At 43.8% G+C, this 14,453-nt stretch overlaps 1 protein-coding gene across 1 annotated transcript in view; it reads left to right on the top strand.

The window, feature by feature from the left end:
- LOC134197206 (beta-galactoside alpha-2,6-sialyltransferase 1-like) overlaps window positions 1–1,356 on the top strand; it is an 11,403-nt gene extending 10,047 nt beyond the window's left edge. Inside the window, exon 4 of the mRNA XM_062666484.1 lies at window positions 256–1,356. Within this exon, the coding sequence (XP_062522468.1) occupies window positions 256–1,156 (901 nt within the window). The 3' untranslated portion in view covers window positions 1,157–1,356. The remainder of the gene's footprint in view (window positions 1–255) is intronic.
- The last annotated feature ends 13,097 nt before the right edge of the window (window positions 1,357–14,453 follow it).

Genomic DNA, 14,453 nt, shown 5'->3' with positions numbered 1-14,453 from the left:
CTTGAACCATTAATTTGTGTATTTCTTTACAACAATTTTAACATCTCAACATGCTTGGCAATCATTTGCACAAACAAGTAATGTAATATGTTATGTAGTTACTTTACTGAAAGCCACTTAACGACACCATGCACTAGGACACAGATGATATGAAAAAATTGAAACCACTTTAATTATTCTATTTTTACTAATAATTATATATTTGTGCAGCTAGATCAGGTCGTTTATTTTAATCATTGCTACTGTGCGGTCTAGACTAAATATACGAAGACGTCATATTCCAAAAAGATCATCCGTCATGTCTCTCTACCTTTCACCTACCCGCCTTTCACCTTCCATTCGTTCACCATCTGACGTTTCACTTGCCAACTCTTCACTATGGAATTCTGTCGGTTGTAACACGAAATACCCTCTGTTTTCGTGTCAGTCCCACGGCAAGAAGCGCAGTGGAGGTCTTGGCAATTTGATCGCTGTCACTGCAGTACATTTCCGACATCCTATCCTTCAGAGGCATTGGAACAGTTGCGCAATCGTTGGCTCATCAGGCCGTTTGCTGAAAACTGAATATGGCCCCCACATCGATGATCACGAAATTGTCGGCAGAATCAACTACCCGCCCATAAAGGGATACGAAAAACACGTTGGATCCCGACCTTCCGACATCCATTTCTTTGGGGACAAAATAGCCAGATGTTTCAACGAAATCCACCCTGAGACCAAGCTGGTGGTTTTTCCTCTCCCGTATAACTCAAGGCGTAGAGACGTTTCTTTCAGAAAATGCGACGCTAACAGAAAATTGCCGTTGTATTCAATTTCAAATTATATTATGGACTTTGCCAGAACGCTAATTTACAACTATTCACTAGCCCACCGTCCTGCCAATGTTAAGGCGGATAAGGTCATAAACAAAATGGCATCGTCAGGTTTTCGGTCGGTTGTGTTTGCTATGATGATGTGCAACCACGTCGATGTGTATGGATTTGGACTGAGTGGAGATAAAGAAGAGCCGGTTCATTACTTTGAGAAAAGCAGAAACCACCAACTATTTTTTACGTATCACTATCCTAATTATGAATTTGAGCTCTTAAGCCATTGGCCAAACGCGACATCGTCCGACTTCTATCCCGGTTTTGGCAAAGTACGGGTGTTTACATGAACGTCAAGCAGATGAATTAGTATATATGCTAGACAAATGTACGTCTGTAGTTCGTGTGTTAAATACTTACCATATATAATTGTAACACTGTTTTACACTACACTAAATTGTTTAGCGTTTCCGTTTAGCTATAGACGGGCTTCTTGTAACATTGTGCTAAGTTATAAGTTCAACATGAAGTGAGTTTGTGTTTGACTGTATAGATGGCAACATCAATTTGACTACACGTATCTAATCTAAGGACCCATTGTATAGTCAAGCCAGCATTTTCGTTTGAAGACAAGCTAAGATCTATGTTGAGTCACTAAGCAGTGCTCTAATTAACACAAGTTGTATGCTCAAAGTTTGATCATTTATATATAGAGATATGTTTCTGTTCGAATTGCTTAAGTTAAGCGTAAACACCGAACGAGAAAGTTGTGGCGGATTCAGGCATGAACACACTCGGCACGTGCGATTCTATGGTACTGTATAAAGTAAACCCTCTGCTGCTAACAAAGGTTATCCACCTTGAATCTAATAAATCAGAGTCAATGAAGAGCTTGGGAAGGGGGCTGGACACATTGACTGGCACTTGGGATTGTGGGCATGCGCTAGATATTGAATAACTCTTGAAAGGATGCAAAGACGTCATCACTACCGTACGCTATTTAGCACCAGCGATAACAATGAGCGCATGCGCTGCATTCCAATTATCCGGCTGTCGCGTGGTCCGACCGTCCATGCACAGAAGCACTTTTATAGCTATTGGTACCCGACGGGGTTGCAAACGTTTTCAGGAAGTAGTTTAGTATCTAGCGCAATCCAATTAACTGTGTTCAATTCATGATCCAGCAGAGTATAGAAGAATCTGAGAAAGAGAACTGTTAGTTAAAATCATGATTCATGTACCTCTTGTGATTGATCAACTGTTTGCTTCACCTTACAGGCCATAGCCTTTCATCTTTGTGTCTATACAAGCTATACATCATTGTCAATAGTTTAATCAATTAACTTTATAGTGTAGTGTGCTAAGCCAACCGTGTAGATAGAGACTCCATATACTGTACAGCAACGCTACCTCTCTATAGATACCCGTATAAGTGTGTAATTGTTTTCTACGAAGACAAATCTTGTAAAAAATTGTGATATCTAGAGGCTGCCAGTGCCGGCCGTCGTTGCCCAGAATCTCAGTTTAGCACCTGTATGTATACTCGAGTCGAAGGCGTTATAGACGTACAGGCACGACGCTGCAATTTTTTCGACAGAAGAAACGCCATAGAATAGTGAGGTCGTCACCTAAGCCACAAAGGAACTGTTGCCCAATGAATTTCAATTTATAGTTGTTTTTTTATATATTAGTAATGTTTAAGGTTAGTTGTAGAAAACCTAATTTGTAGAAAAATTAGGAAATTAAATTGCAATTTGCATCCAATAAAATTTAAAACATTAAGTAAATGAATACGAAAGTTGCTTTCTAGTATTTTAAACCGTAATAAATTTAAACTGACATGTAATTTAAGAAATCAGAAATATTTACCAAATCGATTAACTTGTGTAACGGTACTAAATTTTTGTAACAAATCACAAAACCTGCCGCTTTATCTACAGCATGGCTGTAGCTATAGTCGCCAATGTCTACAAGTTGCAGCTCCATATCACTCTCCAGATGTATAGCGTGTGTTGTAACTTGATAGATAGATAGATAGACAGAGTTATTGAATATCATGTAAATTTTCTAGTGCAAAGATAGATACAGCAACTACATGAAATGTGTGGGCGCGCCTGGACACGCTTGAGTTCATCAACTAAAAAATATCCACCCTGTACAATGTTCAATTTTTTCATGATCACACGAGGTTTGAGTTTCTGCAGTGGGAAACCGACGTCTTCAGTATAGGTCTTGAAGTCAGCAGAGTTGTTCTTTCTTTCTTGATCTTAATTACGTGAAAAAGTGTTCAGCAGACGGTCGCCTGCAACTCCCAGCTGTTATATTTATCTATCTAGCTAGCTAGCTTACAACACGTGCTACATGTACATATCTGGTGAGCGATATGCAGCTGCAACTTGTAAACAGCGACGACTAGAGTCTACTAGTATATATGCTAGAGCGCGTGGTAAAATGCATTTATGGCTCTATAGTATAGAGTCTAGACCTGTCCAGAGCCGGATCCAGAATGGGATAAGGGGGTTGTAACACTCTCTTTCCAATAGGCGTGGTTCAATAATTTCATATAATTTTATTAGAAAAGAGAAATTAGTAATGTTATAAATAACTGCTACCAGGTGAACTCCTCTTTCAAAAATTCCTGGATCCGGTCCTGCCTGTCAGTACAGTGGTGGAGTAGGAAGATGTTCAAGAGCGGAGGAGGGGACTGTACCGTGGATGTCATCATGATTAATGATTAATTAGGCAAAAACTACCTCGCTTGCCAGACCGTAAACAGATTTGCAAAAGTCATTGGCTCGAAAAATTTCAATTCCTACACTGAGCGAAGGGGCTTTAGCCTCCGACTCCCCAGCTTCCAGCCCCCAGTTCTCCAGCTCCCAGCCCCCAGTCCCCCAGCTCCCAGCCCCCAGTCCCCCAGCCCCCGCTTCCTACACTGGCTGGTGCAGTAAGACACACGCTTTCCCCGATGCATGTCTTGTCTCCGTGGTCACCTGCCGTAGGAAGCGGGGAACTGGGGGCTGAAGCCTCAGTGTAAGAATTGAAATTTTCTGTGCCGGTGACCTTTGCAAATCTGTTTGTGGTCTGGCAAGTGAAGTAGTTGCTTACTCATGATGACATCAACTCCCCCGCTCATGCGCATGAAAATCTTCCTGTCCGAGATAGCACTCTACTGCGCAATAGCTACGACATGGAGTTACCAGAGCAGCTAGAGGAGGCAGAGTACCCAGAAAATCCACAACAGGATCAGCAAACTATACTAGAATTTGTGTGCCAAGTCATGCGCATGGGCATCTCGACGTATCAACGACCCGCTGACACTAGCAATCGAGCACAACAGTTTGCATTCGCTCTTTTCTTACCACAAAACGTCAGGAAAGTGGAAGAGGTCGGAAAGTTACTATTGAAGTACAGAGAGGACATGTACAGCGATGCTCAACCAGCCGACAATATCCACGCTGAGATTCGATTGCCAAATCGCATAGACGACCTGTACGATAGTTTCAAAAGAAACAATCATCTCAATGTGCTTGAGTACGTTATTCTCTATACGTTTATTCATCCGCGTAACAACTGTGCAAACGCCATTGTTGCTGCTCTCAAAAACCGTGCATGGTTTCAAAACCAAAACGTAACGTTGCATGTCGGGCATACAACATTAGGTACACGCCTCAAATATAGTAACGAGAAGTATCGAAGTGATATTCGTGAAATACTACTGGCAGAAACGAGAAAGAAGGTGGTTTGCGTTTGGTGACCACGGTGTATTACTGGAGGTGAATATCGGTTTTCAGTTTGGTATCGTATGGAACTTCTCAAAGTGTTCTATGCGAGACAACACTATCGAATATCAGTACTTCATTGTCTAGATGGTGATATTTACAACTTAATGTATGGCTATTAATTAGTATGTAAGTCCCATATGTATACAGTGCAGGGGCGGCGGAGCCGGGGGGGGAGCCGGGGGGGGCTAGAGCCCCCCAACTTTATCAACTTTATGCTGTAGAATTTCTGCTTTCTGTAATGTTTACCCTTTCAGCCCCCTCAACTTTCAACTCGCTCCGCCGCCCCTGCAGTGCATGTACAGGCATTAATTAAACTGTGTATCAATAGTTGCACCCTAACAAGACAGGCGCTTGTGAATATTGTTAATTTTGCAGTGCAAATATTGTGTTGGAATTAAACTATCAATCGTGTTATTGAATCTATAAACATTTGCGTAAGCATATCATGCTTCAATTCAACATCTACTTCTATTAGGCGTCTCTAAAGCTACGCTATAGAGTTGCCTGTAATGTTGAAAACTTTTTATTTCAAAAAATAGTTTGATCTTTGAACTTATCAAAGCTCAGTCTTACTTCGTGTAATTACTTCTCTTGCACGGCTCTCCGATAATTGATGGTGTCCGATAACAGGGGCGTCGCTCTACTAGCTAAGCTTTGTGGTATCGATACTCGCGACGGGACTGTACAGTTTTGACCACCGTCATAGCTAGAGATACGAGACATGCCTAGACAACGCAGCATGATGCTGTCGGGTCTCAAACACGCATGCGTGCAGGTAACGCATGTACCACGTGATTACTGTAACAACGAAGCCCGGATAATTGCGTTCTGGTCCACACCGTACATCTCCTTCTTCTTTTTGCTAAGGACGAAACGGCTACAGGTAACGTTTGTGCTATCGATAACATGAATAATGCTTTTCAAACTGTTTTGCGTAGATCGTAGTAGCCATACATGTGTGTTACTGTCAGACAGTGTATCACGAGGCAGATGGCGGTAGAAGAAGCTGAAGGTATGTTTGTTGAGAAGAAGATTAAAATATCGTTTCAGTGTTTACTCAGCAGCCGAGTCCTGGTGCGGATCCAGAATTTTGCAGAAGGGGGCCCAAAACACCTTTAGCATAGCCACGCCCATTCTGACATTTGGGAAGGGCGATCGAAGTAAATGTGTCTAAGGCATTGAAATTCGTTTGCTTACGAGATTAGTCGACACCTGCTGGACATCACAAATAATGTGTCTAGCTAGTAGAACACGAATCCTGCTACTGCTACTCATACCCATCAAGACTGAGTCTATCAATTAGATATAATTATGTCATCGCTATCATCAGTCAATAACTTAAAGTGTCATCTTTGGAGGATATTTTGCTGCAAGTGCATCTATTGCAGCTCTAATGGGCACAATAACGTCTCTGGATGTGAGCATAATTGGCAAGCCATTCAATCTCATGTATACCCTCTCAGTGTTCTCCCTAAAGCGTAGTAGCGTGGTGCAGCACCATGCTGAGAAATCCCAGCCACGTGACCAAGTACCATCGCTCGTAAAGAAAACGAGGGAAGATCTGCAGCTTGATTGCCTGCGAAAGTTGTTATTAGAAGGCTAGTCACTGAAGAACGACTTCGTGGTCAACCACCTATCTCCTCCACTTTCGAAGTCAATTTAGGACATCCAGACGTTTCGTTTATGCGAGAAAGGTCTGGAATTTCGAGACTATATAAATGTGTGCATTAATGTGAGCGTGCATAAACAAACACGGAGATGAAGAGGAAAGTGGCAGGTTCAATAATTTCATTCTTTCCTGTATTGGGATGAAAGTCAAAGAGAGCATGTCCCGATGATACAGAAGCTAAAAGTAATGAGCCGGAGAAAACCAGCTCCAGTCAAGCGGATCAAGAAGCTCTGCCTCAGGACGACCACAATAAGTCAGTCTGATTCTGCCGTTCCCAACGACAGTACGTCTAACTATAGAAAGCACAAAACAAGGTCAGTATGATCCGGTTAAGGTCTGGGTATCTGAGCGTCTGTTGTGGAAGGGGCATGTCTTGCAGCTACTGTCCATCTCAGCCACGCTATTTTGAAATCCTGGGGAGAACCCTGTCTCTAAACACACGTGAATCACGCTAGGAGGAGGAGGAGCTTTTGCCAGAATTGCTTCGGCACGAGAATTGTTTATGCAATTTCGGCAAAAGCTCCTCGCATGTTTCACGTCCATTTAGCTCAGCAACTGCACTGAAGAGCCTGGCTTGCGAGCCTATCTCTCCTAGTTCATTGTAGATTGATCTGTAATAGCTCTTCAACTGTCTTGTCTTGTCTCAAGTGACTAAATGATCTCCGGCTTCACAGCTTGTCAGTAGTATGACTACCAGTATATGTAACATTTTGTGTATATTCTGAAACTGTCTTGCCTTGCATGCAACCATATATGCTGGTGTGCTGAGACGTTTCTTTCTTGGCACTGTTGCCAAGTAAGTATGCCAGATATCTAGTTCTTGTAAGAAGTTTCCAGTAGCAGGCAAATCAGAATAGTCGATTGAATGCAGTTGTCGATAAGGCATGAACCTGATGGTTTACACTACATTTTTCGTGACTCACTCAGAAAACAAAGTCTGTCTCACAGTCAATTCAGTATAGTAGTAGGAGTAGTACTATAGTGTGCAAAATAACGGCCGGACATCGGACATTTACCGACCAAACAAAGCATTTGTTCGGCCACTCATGATTTTGCTGGACATTTTGTCCAGTGGTGTAGCATCAGGTGTGGAATTCCATATGAGCAACCCACATCCTCACACATCCCAATGTCATGTCAACAAGCATAGTTTCCGGAGTTTGCATGCGAAACAAATGCAAACAGCCACGCGTCGTACATGTACACTGTACAGTACTGCTGTACGTGTATTTTGTCAAATCCCTGATGTGGCGGCTCACGTACACACACTGGGGCTCTGAGGGTTGCATGAAGTGTCGTCTAGAGCCATGAAACCTGGCACTTGGTCAGTTGCAGTGTCTTTTGTAGACCTGTTCATGCAGTGTATCCCAGGAGATTTGGTTTGGCAACATAAATACATGGACATGTGTACCAAACTCGAATAACTGCGGCAACCCATGATAATTGTCATGAATTGATCCACTACAGTAACCATAAACTAGATTTGAATTGGGAAACATAGGCCTTCATTCAAACCACTTTGTTTTTTGTGCTTGCATATCTAGTGTGGTAGACTCAGATGTTGGAAAGAAGATGTGGTGGGATCAGTGTGTGTACACGTTTGCTTGCACGTGTCATTGCTTCACTCCTCGAGGAGGTATTGCAATGTCTTACTCCCAATCAGGTGTCCATTGGACCCGGCAAGAATATATATATATATATATATATATATATATATATATATATATATATATATATATATATATATATATATATATATACAGACTTGGACAAAATTATAGGGACACCTGGCATTTTTGTGTCTAGTCTAACTTTGGCACTGAATTTTTCTCTAGCAAAACCAAATGTTTTTCGAATTTCTTTTTTCATGGATTGCGCCATTGTTAGTATGTAACATAGCTTGAGTTCAAGACTGCAGCTGTACTTACTACCTACTGCGCATCTAGTTTGCTTTGAAGAAGGAAGACGGCCATTCCTACTTTTCTTGTCTTTGTACATGTTCATCGCTCTTGGATGCTCATTGTTGGCATACAATCTAAGAATGCTCTGTAGTAGAGAGTGAAAGCAATTTTGTGGGTCCTCTTATCAACATTATGGAAAAAAGGCGAATCATCTGTTTTTGCGCATTGATTTCGCGCATGTCATCACAATTTGAATTGTTTTGCCATTTTAATCAATAAACAAACTTTAACGTATTCAAAAATCATGCGACACTAATTAATTACAAAGAAATCCTGCTAAGACAAAAACTGAACAAGTTATAGCAACAAAAGAACATTGACATACCACTTCCGGTCCACGTTTTACGTAGCAAAATCTCAAACTGCTACCGCCAAAATGTCAGCTGCACTAAAACCGCTGCCCTTGAGACCGCCAAACTTAGGCGATAAGTTAGCCTGAACGTTCAGCTGCACGCAGTTGCAGAGCCTTGTTCCGTGCGATATTTCACGAGTTGCAGCGATGCCTCGAGGCAAACAGTTGAGTCCAAAAACGCGAGGGAAAATTGAAGCCTTTCACTCAGTTGGCCATTCTGTGCGTCAGATCGCAGCTTTTGTCCGCCGCTCCAGGAATTCGGTTTATCAGTGCCTGCAACGGCTTTCCCATGGCAGCAGCGATTATGAAAAACGACCTGGACGTGGGACGGCAACGACAATCCGGGAAGATCATCGACTGAAGAGAATGGCACTGCAGAACCGACGAGCACCATCACGACTGCTCTCGTATCAGCTGGCTGATGAAACCGGCAAGCAGGTGTCAAGTAGAACAGTCTGTCGTCGTCTCAGTGAGATAGGAGTGAACGCTCGGAGGCCTAGAAAAAAACCACTGCTAACAGAAAACCATCGGCGTTTGCGACTGGGATGGGCAACCACTCACACACAATGGACTTTGGATGACTGGAAATCTGTTCTTTTTACAGATGAGTCAAAAGTCAGGATAGGAAACGATGGTGCTCTGTACGTTTGGCGTCGCAAAGGTGAGGAATTTCTCCCTGAATGTTGTGATCGTACGGTCCAGCACGCGGCTAGTGTGATGGTGTGGGGATCGATGTGTTGGCATGGTTTTGGGTCTCTGGTGAAACTGGAAGATTGTTTGGACAGCACGGCGTACCAACAGGTTCTGGAAGAGCACATGCTTACAGACGCAGCAGCATTGATAGGAGACGACTTTGTCTTCCAGCAGGACAACGCGCCAATCCACACGTCTCGGTCAACAAGACAATGGCTTCGCCAGCATGACGTCACACTGTTGGACTGGCCGCCAAAATCGCCTGATGCGAATCCAATCGAGAACTTGTGGCATGAACTCAAAACTGCTGCCAACCGTCGCAAACCGAGAACTGCAGCTGAGCTCTGGAATGCTCTACAAGAGGCGTGGCAGCAGATTCCAGCAGCGCGTGTCCGGAACTTGGCAGAAAGTGTTCCGCGACGTTTGGACGCAATCAGGAGGGCGAGAGGCGGGAACACTCGGTACTGAGGAACTGGTGAAGGGCTTCAATTTTCCTTCGCGTTATTAAAACCGGCTTTTTTAAAAGCCACTAAACAAAATCAGAAAGAGTCTAACTTACGACGTTTACGTAGTCATGACGTCATACACTTTTAGGTCTCGTTTTCCGCAATGCGAAGCGTAAAGAAAGCAATTTAGGGTCTACTGTATTCTCAAGAAACCTAACAATCAACGCGGTAACTATTAAGTTCTTAACAATATTGATAGTTGGTAAATTGTGATCTAATTATTGTGTTACTACATACCCACAGCGGGGTGTCCCTATAATTTTGTCCAAGTCTGTATATATATATATATACTAGTACTACCCGCCCTATGGGCGGTTGCAATCTGGGCGGTGGCAATCTATCGTTGTACGCCACTTCTGCAAAGAAGACGCACCTTTTGTGACCCACCGTCGCACGCAAGCACGCAAAAGCGGCCCGGTGAGCCGGCGCATCTTGCACTCTGGGAATTAGAGGATGGTATAAGTACAGTGGCTGGCGAGCACGTCACATCTGCATATTCAGATCATTAATGGATTAAGCAAACAAACTCCGACTTCAGCCGCAGACAAACTCCCTCGCTTCTCAATTTCCTGTGTATCTCAATTCACGTCGTCCGACGGGCCCGTTCGTCTCAGAATACGCATTTTCCAGCATCCCCATCTCAGACTCTTTCCACCTAAAACGTCATGATCTATTCGTGGAGAATGACGTCACTTCCGTGAAGACACATCCGCGCATCTCATTTCAGATCGCCAAAGTCTCGTCTCGGGCCATCGGAGTCACTCCGGGCGAAATCCGATGAAACCGTTTGTCTCGGAATCGCGATCTCGACCGGCTCGCCGTGTTTTGCGACGATCCAAGACCGGCGTCATGTCGATCGGCGTGTTACAGACATACATGTGGACAGGTGGACAGACGGAAGTGGGCGTTCCCGAGCGTTCGCATATTATAGTATACTAGTACTACCCGCCCCTATGGGCGGTGGCAATCTGGGCGGTGGCAATCTATCGTTGTATGCCACTTCTGCAAAGAAGACGCACCTTCCGCGACACACAGATGCACGCAAAAGCAGTCCGGTGAGCTGCTGCATCTTGCACTCTGGGAAATAGAGGATGGCGTACAGTGGCTGGCGAGCGCACGTCACATCCGCATACTCGGTTAATTGATTGAGCAAACGAACTCTGGCTCATCTCATTTCAGCCGCAGCTGGCTTACTCCGACTACAGCCAGCGCATCCAGACGATGAAGATGATGGCACATTCAGACAATGCAGATCCAGACGATTAATGCAGATGAAGCGCAGACCAGTTCACGTCACATCCGCATACTCGGCACTTCCGCGAAGACACACTCGCGTAGCAATCTAATTTTAGGTTAATCTCAGCCCCCAAAGCAATCCAATGCGACCGTTCGTCTCAGACTACGAATTTTAGGTTAATCTCAGCCCCCAAAGCAATCCAATGCGACCGTTCGTCTCAGACTACGATTTTTCAGCATCCTCATCTCAGACTCTTCCCACCTAAAACGTCATAATCTATTCGTGGAGAATGACGTCACTTCCATGAAGACACATCCGCGCATCTTGTTTCAGGCCTCTAAAGTCTCGTTTTGGGCCGTTGGACTACCCGCCTTATGGGCGGTGGCAATCTGGGCGGTGGCAATCTATCGTTGTACGCCACTTCTGCAAAGAATATGCACCTTCTGCGACACAGGAACGCACGCAAAAGCGGCCCAGTGAGCCGGCTCACTCCGACTGCAGCAGGCGCATTCGAGACTGGCGTCGTGTTGATCGGCGTGTTACAGACAGACAGACATGTGGACAGACGGAAGCGTGGGTTGACGTATAATAGTACTACCCGCCCTATGGGTGGTGGCAATCTATCGTTGTATGCCACTTCTGCAAAGAAGACGCACCTTTGTGACACACAGTTGCACGCACGCACGCAAAAGCGGCCCGGTGAGCCGGCGCATCTTGCACTCAGAGGATGGTGTACAGTGGCTGGCGAGTGCACGTCACATCCGCATATTTGGATAATGGATTGAGCAAACAAACTTCGGCTCCAACCGCATCCAGCTTAATTAAGTTAAACAAATTCCCGTGCTTCTCAATCTTCTGTGTATCTCAATTCACGTTGTCCGATGCATTCGTTCGTCTCAGACTACGCATTTTCCAGCATCCCCATCTCAGACTCTTCCCACCTAAAACGTCATGATCTATTCGTGGAGAATGACATCACTTCTGCAAAGACACATCCTCGAAGACACATCCGCACATCTCATTTCAGACCGCCAAAGTCTCGTAGTTGGCCGTCGGAGTCACTCCGGCGAAATCCGACGCGACCGTTCGTCTCGGAATTGCGATGTCGACCGGCCCGCTGCGTTTTGCGACGATCCGAGACCGGCGTCGTGTCGATCGGCGTGTTACATACATACATACATGTGGACAGACAGAATTGGGCGTTCCCAAGCGTTCGCGTATCATAGTATAAGACATATATATATATATATATATATATATATATATATATATATATATATATGTATGTATGTATGCTAAATGGCAAAATGCTGATTCTAAAGTCACTTCTAGGCACTGTCAACCTACCAGTTTTTCTTTGTTTGGGTCATCAATTGTTTATTGACATCTTAATTTTGTATTTTACCGTATGTTGTAATGTCCCGTATCTTGTAATATCTTTTTATTGAGGTTTTTAAAAGATCGTATCCAATGGCAATGGCGTTTTAAATAGATACTACAGTATCTGAACTCTGCAACCTTTTTTCTTCTCCTTTGGTGTATTTGTGCTACTTGCTGTTATGTATCGATCAGTTTAGATGAGTGCATTGATCTCAGACTTCTGAGGCTCTGATTCTACGGAGGAGGAAGGGAGGGGGAAGATGACGACGACGACGAGTGACCAGTTTTGGATGATGATGACGACACCTTTCAACGGAAATTGGCTTGTCCTCTCTGTTGGTTAGTCACAAGAGATACGGTAGGCTTATTTCAACATATAAATACGAGTCATATTGTTCATCATCAATTCCCGGAAGTGGACTTCCCAAACTTTCATTATCGTCGCCTCTGTTCAGAAAGTGCGGTTTCTTATTACAAACGTTTATCTGTTTGTCGACGTTCCTTGGGCCCAGATTGACCTAGATGTAGGGGTATGATGATGGATCCACATTTATCTTCATAGATTGAGATGAAAGGTTGTGTTGATGTCCATCTGTGTCACAACTTCAATTTTTACCTCCACATTTGCAGGCGGACAATCTGTGCGATCAACCATGTTAGTTTGTGTTCCAACCTTGTTCTAGAGGGGATCAGAGCTGTGCTACTGATGTTTCACCTGTAGATAATGAATCAGCCATCTTTTCAGCAGTTGTGAATAAAATAATGACACTTCATGTTGACACTGTTTCCCATATTCCTAGATCTGTTCGCCCTCTTGCACAAGTATTGGCTGTGGAGCTTCGTCATGTTTGTTCTGATTGTTTATGGGGTTTCGCTTGCTTTTTTTCTATTTGCTAAGGCTGTTTTTCGTGTGCCACATCGAGGAGAAAGGAAAAAGAGACGTGTCATCCACTCTTCGGTAACATCTCGTTTACGCCGTAGGCAGGAAGGAGCTCTCACTGCTTTGGTAGGAAGCCAGATGTGATGCTAATCCTAAATATCATAACTTAGAGCACAACTCAGAATCACTCGAGATGCAACATTCATCGTGCACTGAATTTAGTCAAGGAAGGTCGCTATTGCCTTGCTATGTGCTCTTTGGGTTCATTGGGATGTGCGTCTTCGGATGTTAATGAGGCTTTTGAAGAGTTGGTTGGTCGTCATCTAATCCACAATCTTCCATCTCTTTCTGATGACATCTCACCATCTTTGGTTGTTGATTCTGCTGCTATTCTTGCTGCTCTTAAAGCTTTTCCAAAATGTTCAAGTCCAGGAGCTTCTATATTACGGGCTCAGCATCTCATTGATGCTATCTCTGGTACCATTTCTCCTGATGCACAGCTTTGTTTGGAAAATCTGACAAGATTAGTATCTAAGTGCTTGTCTGGAAACTACATGTTGATATTGCTCCTTGGTTGATGGGTGCACCTCTAGTAGCTCTTTGAATAAAGTCTGGTGGTGTTCGCCCAATTGCCATAGGCGAGGTCCTGCGAAGACTAGTTAGTTGTGTCTGTTGCTCTGCCATAAAGTCACGTATTGCTTCCTTACGGTCAAGTCAGAGTGGGACTTAAAGATGGATTAGAAACTGCCGTTCATTCTATACGCTCCTACATTGAAGAGTATGGTCATATTGAAGAGTTGTGCTGCTTTAAAATAGTCATAAAAATGCTTTTAATGAATGTCATCGAGAGGTATTTCTCCACCATCTTCATCGAGAGTTTCCAGATTTAGTGGCTTGGGTAAGGTGGTCATGGCAATCTGCTGGTGAACTACGCTTTGGCTCTCATTGAATTTCATCCACGGCTGGAGTACAACAGGTGACCCTTTGGGTTCCATGCTTTCTCACTGGTCATTCTAGAGCTCATAGATGAGATTTGTTTACTTGAAGGTGTTATCTTTCTTTATGGTATCTTAATGATGGTACATTTATTGGTACTAGAAAGTCTATTAGAAAGTTGTTGCAGTCTTTGATGTTGAGAGGTCCGAGTTTTGGTCTGTCTCTAAATCTAAAAAATGCGAGATATTTTT

Source organism: Corticium candelabrum, chromosome 22, assembly GCF_963422355.1.
Source record: "Corticium candelabrum chromosome 22, ooCorCand1.1, whole genome shotgun sequence".
NCBI lineage: Eukaryota > Metazoa > Porifera > Homoscleromorpha > Homosclerophorida > Plakinidae > Corticium > Corticium candelabrum.
The sequence above is the reverse complement of the archived record's forward strand: the minus strand, read 5'-3'. Positions and strand labels throughout refer to the sequence as shown.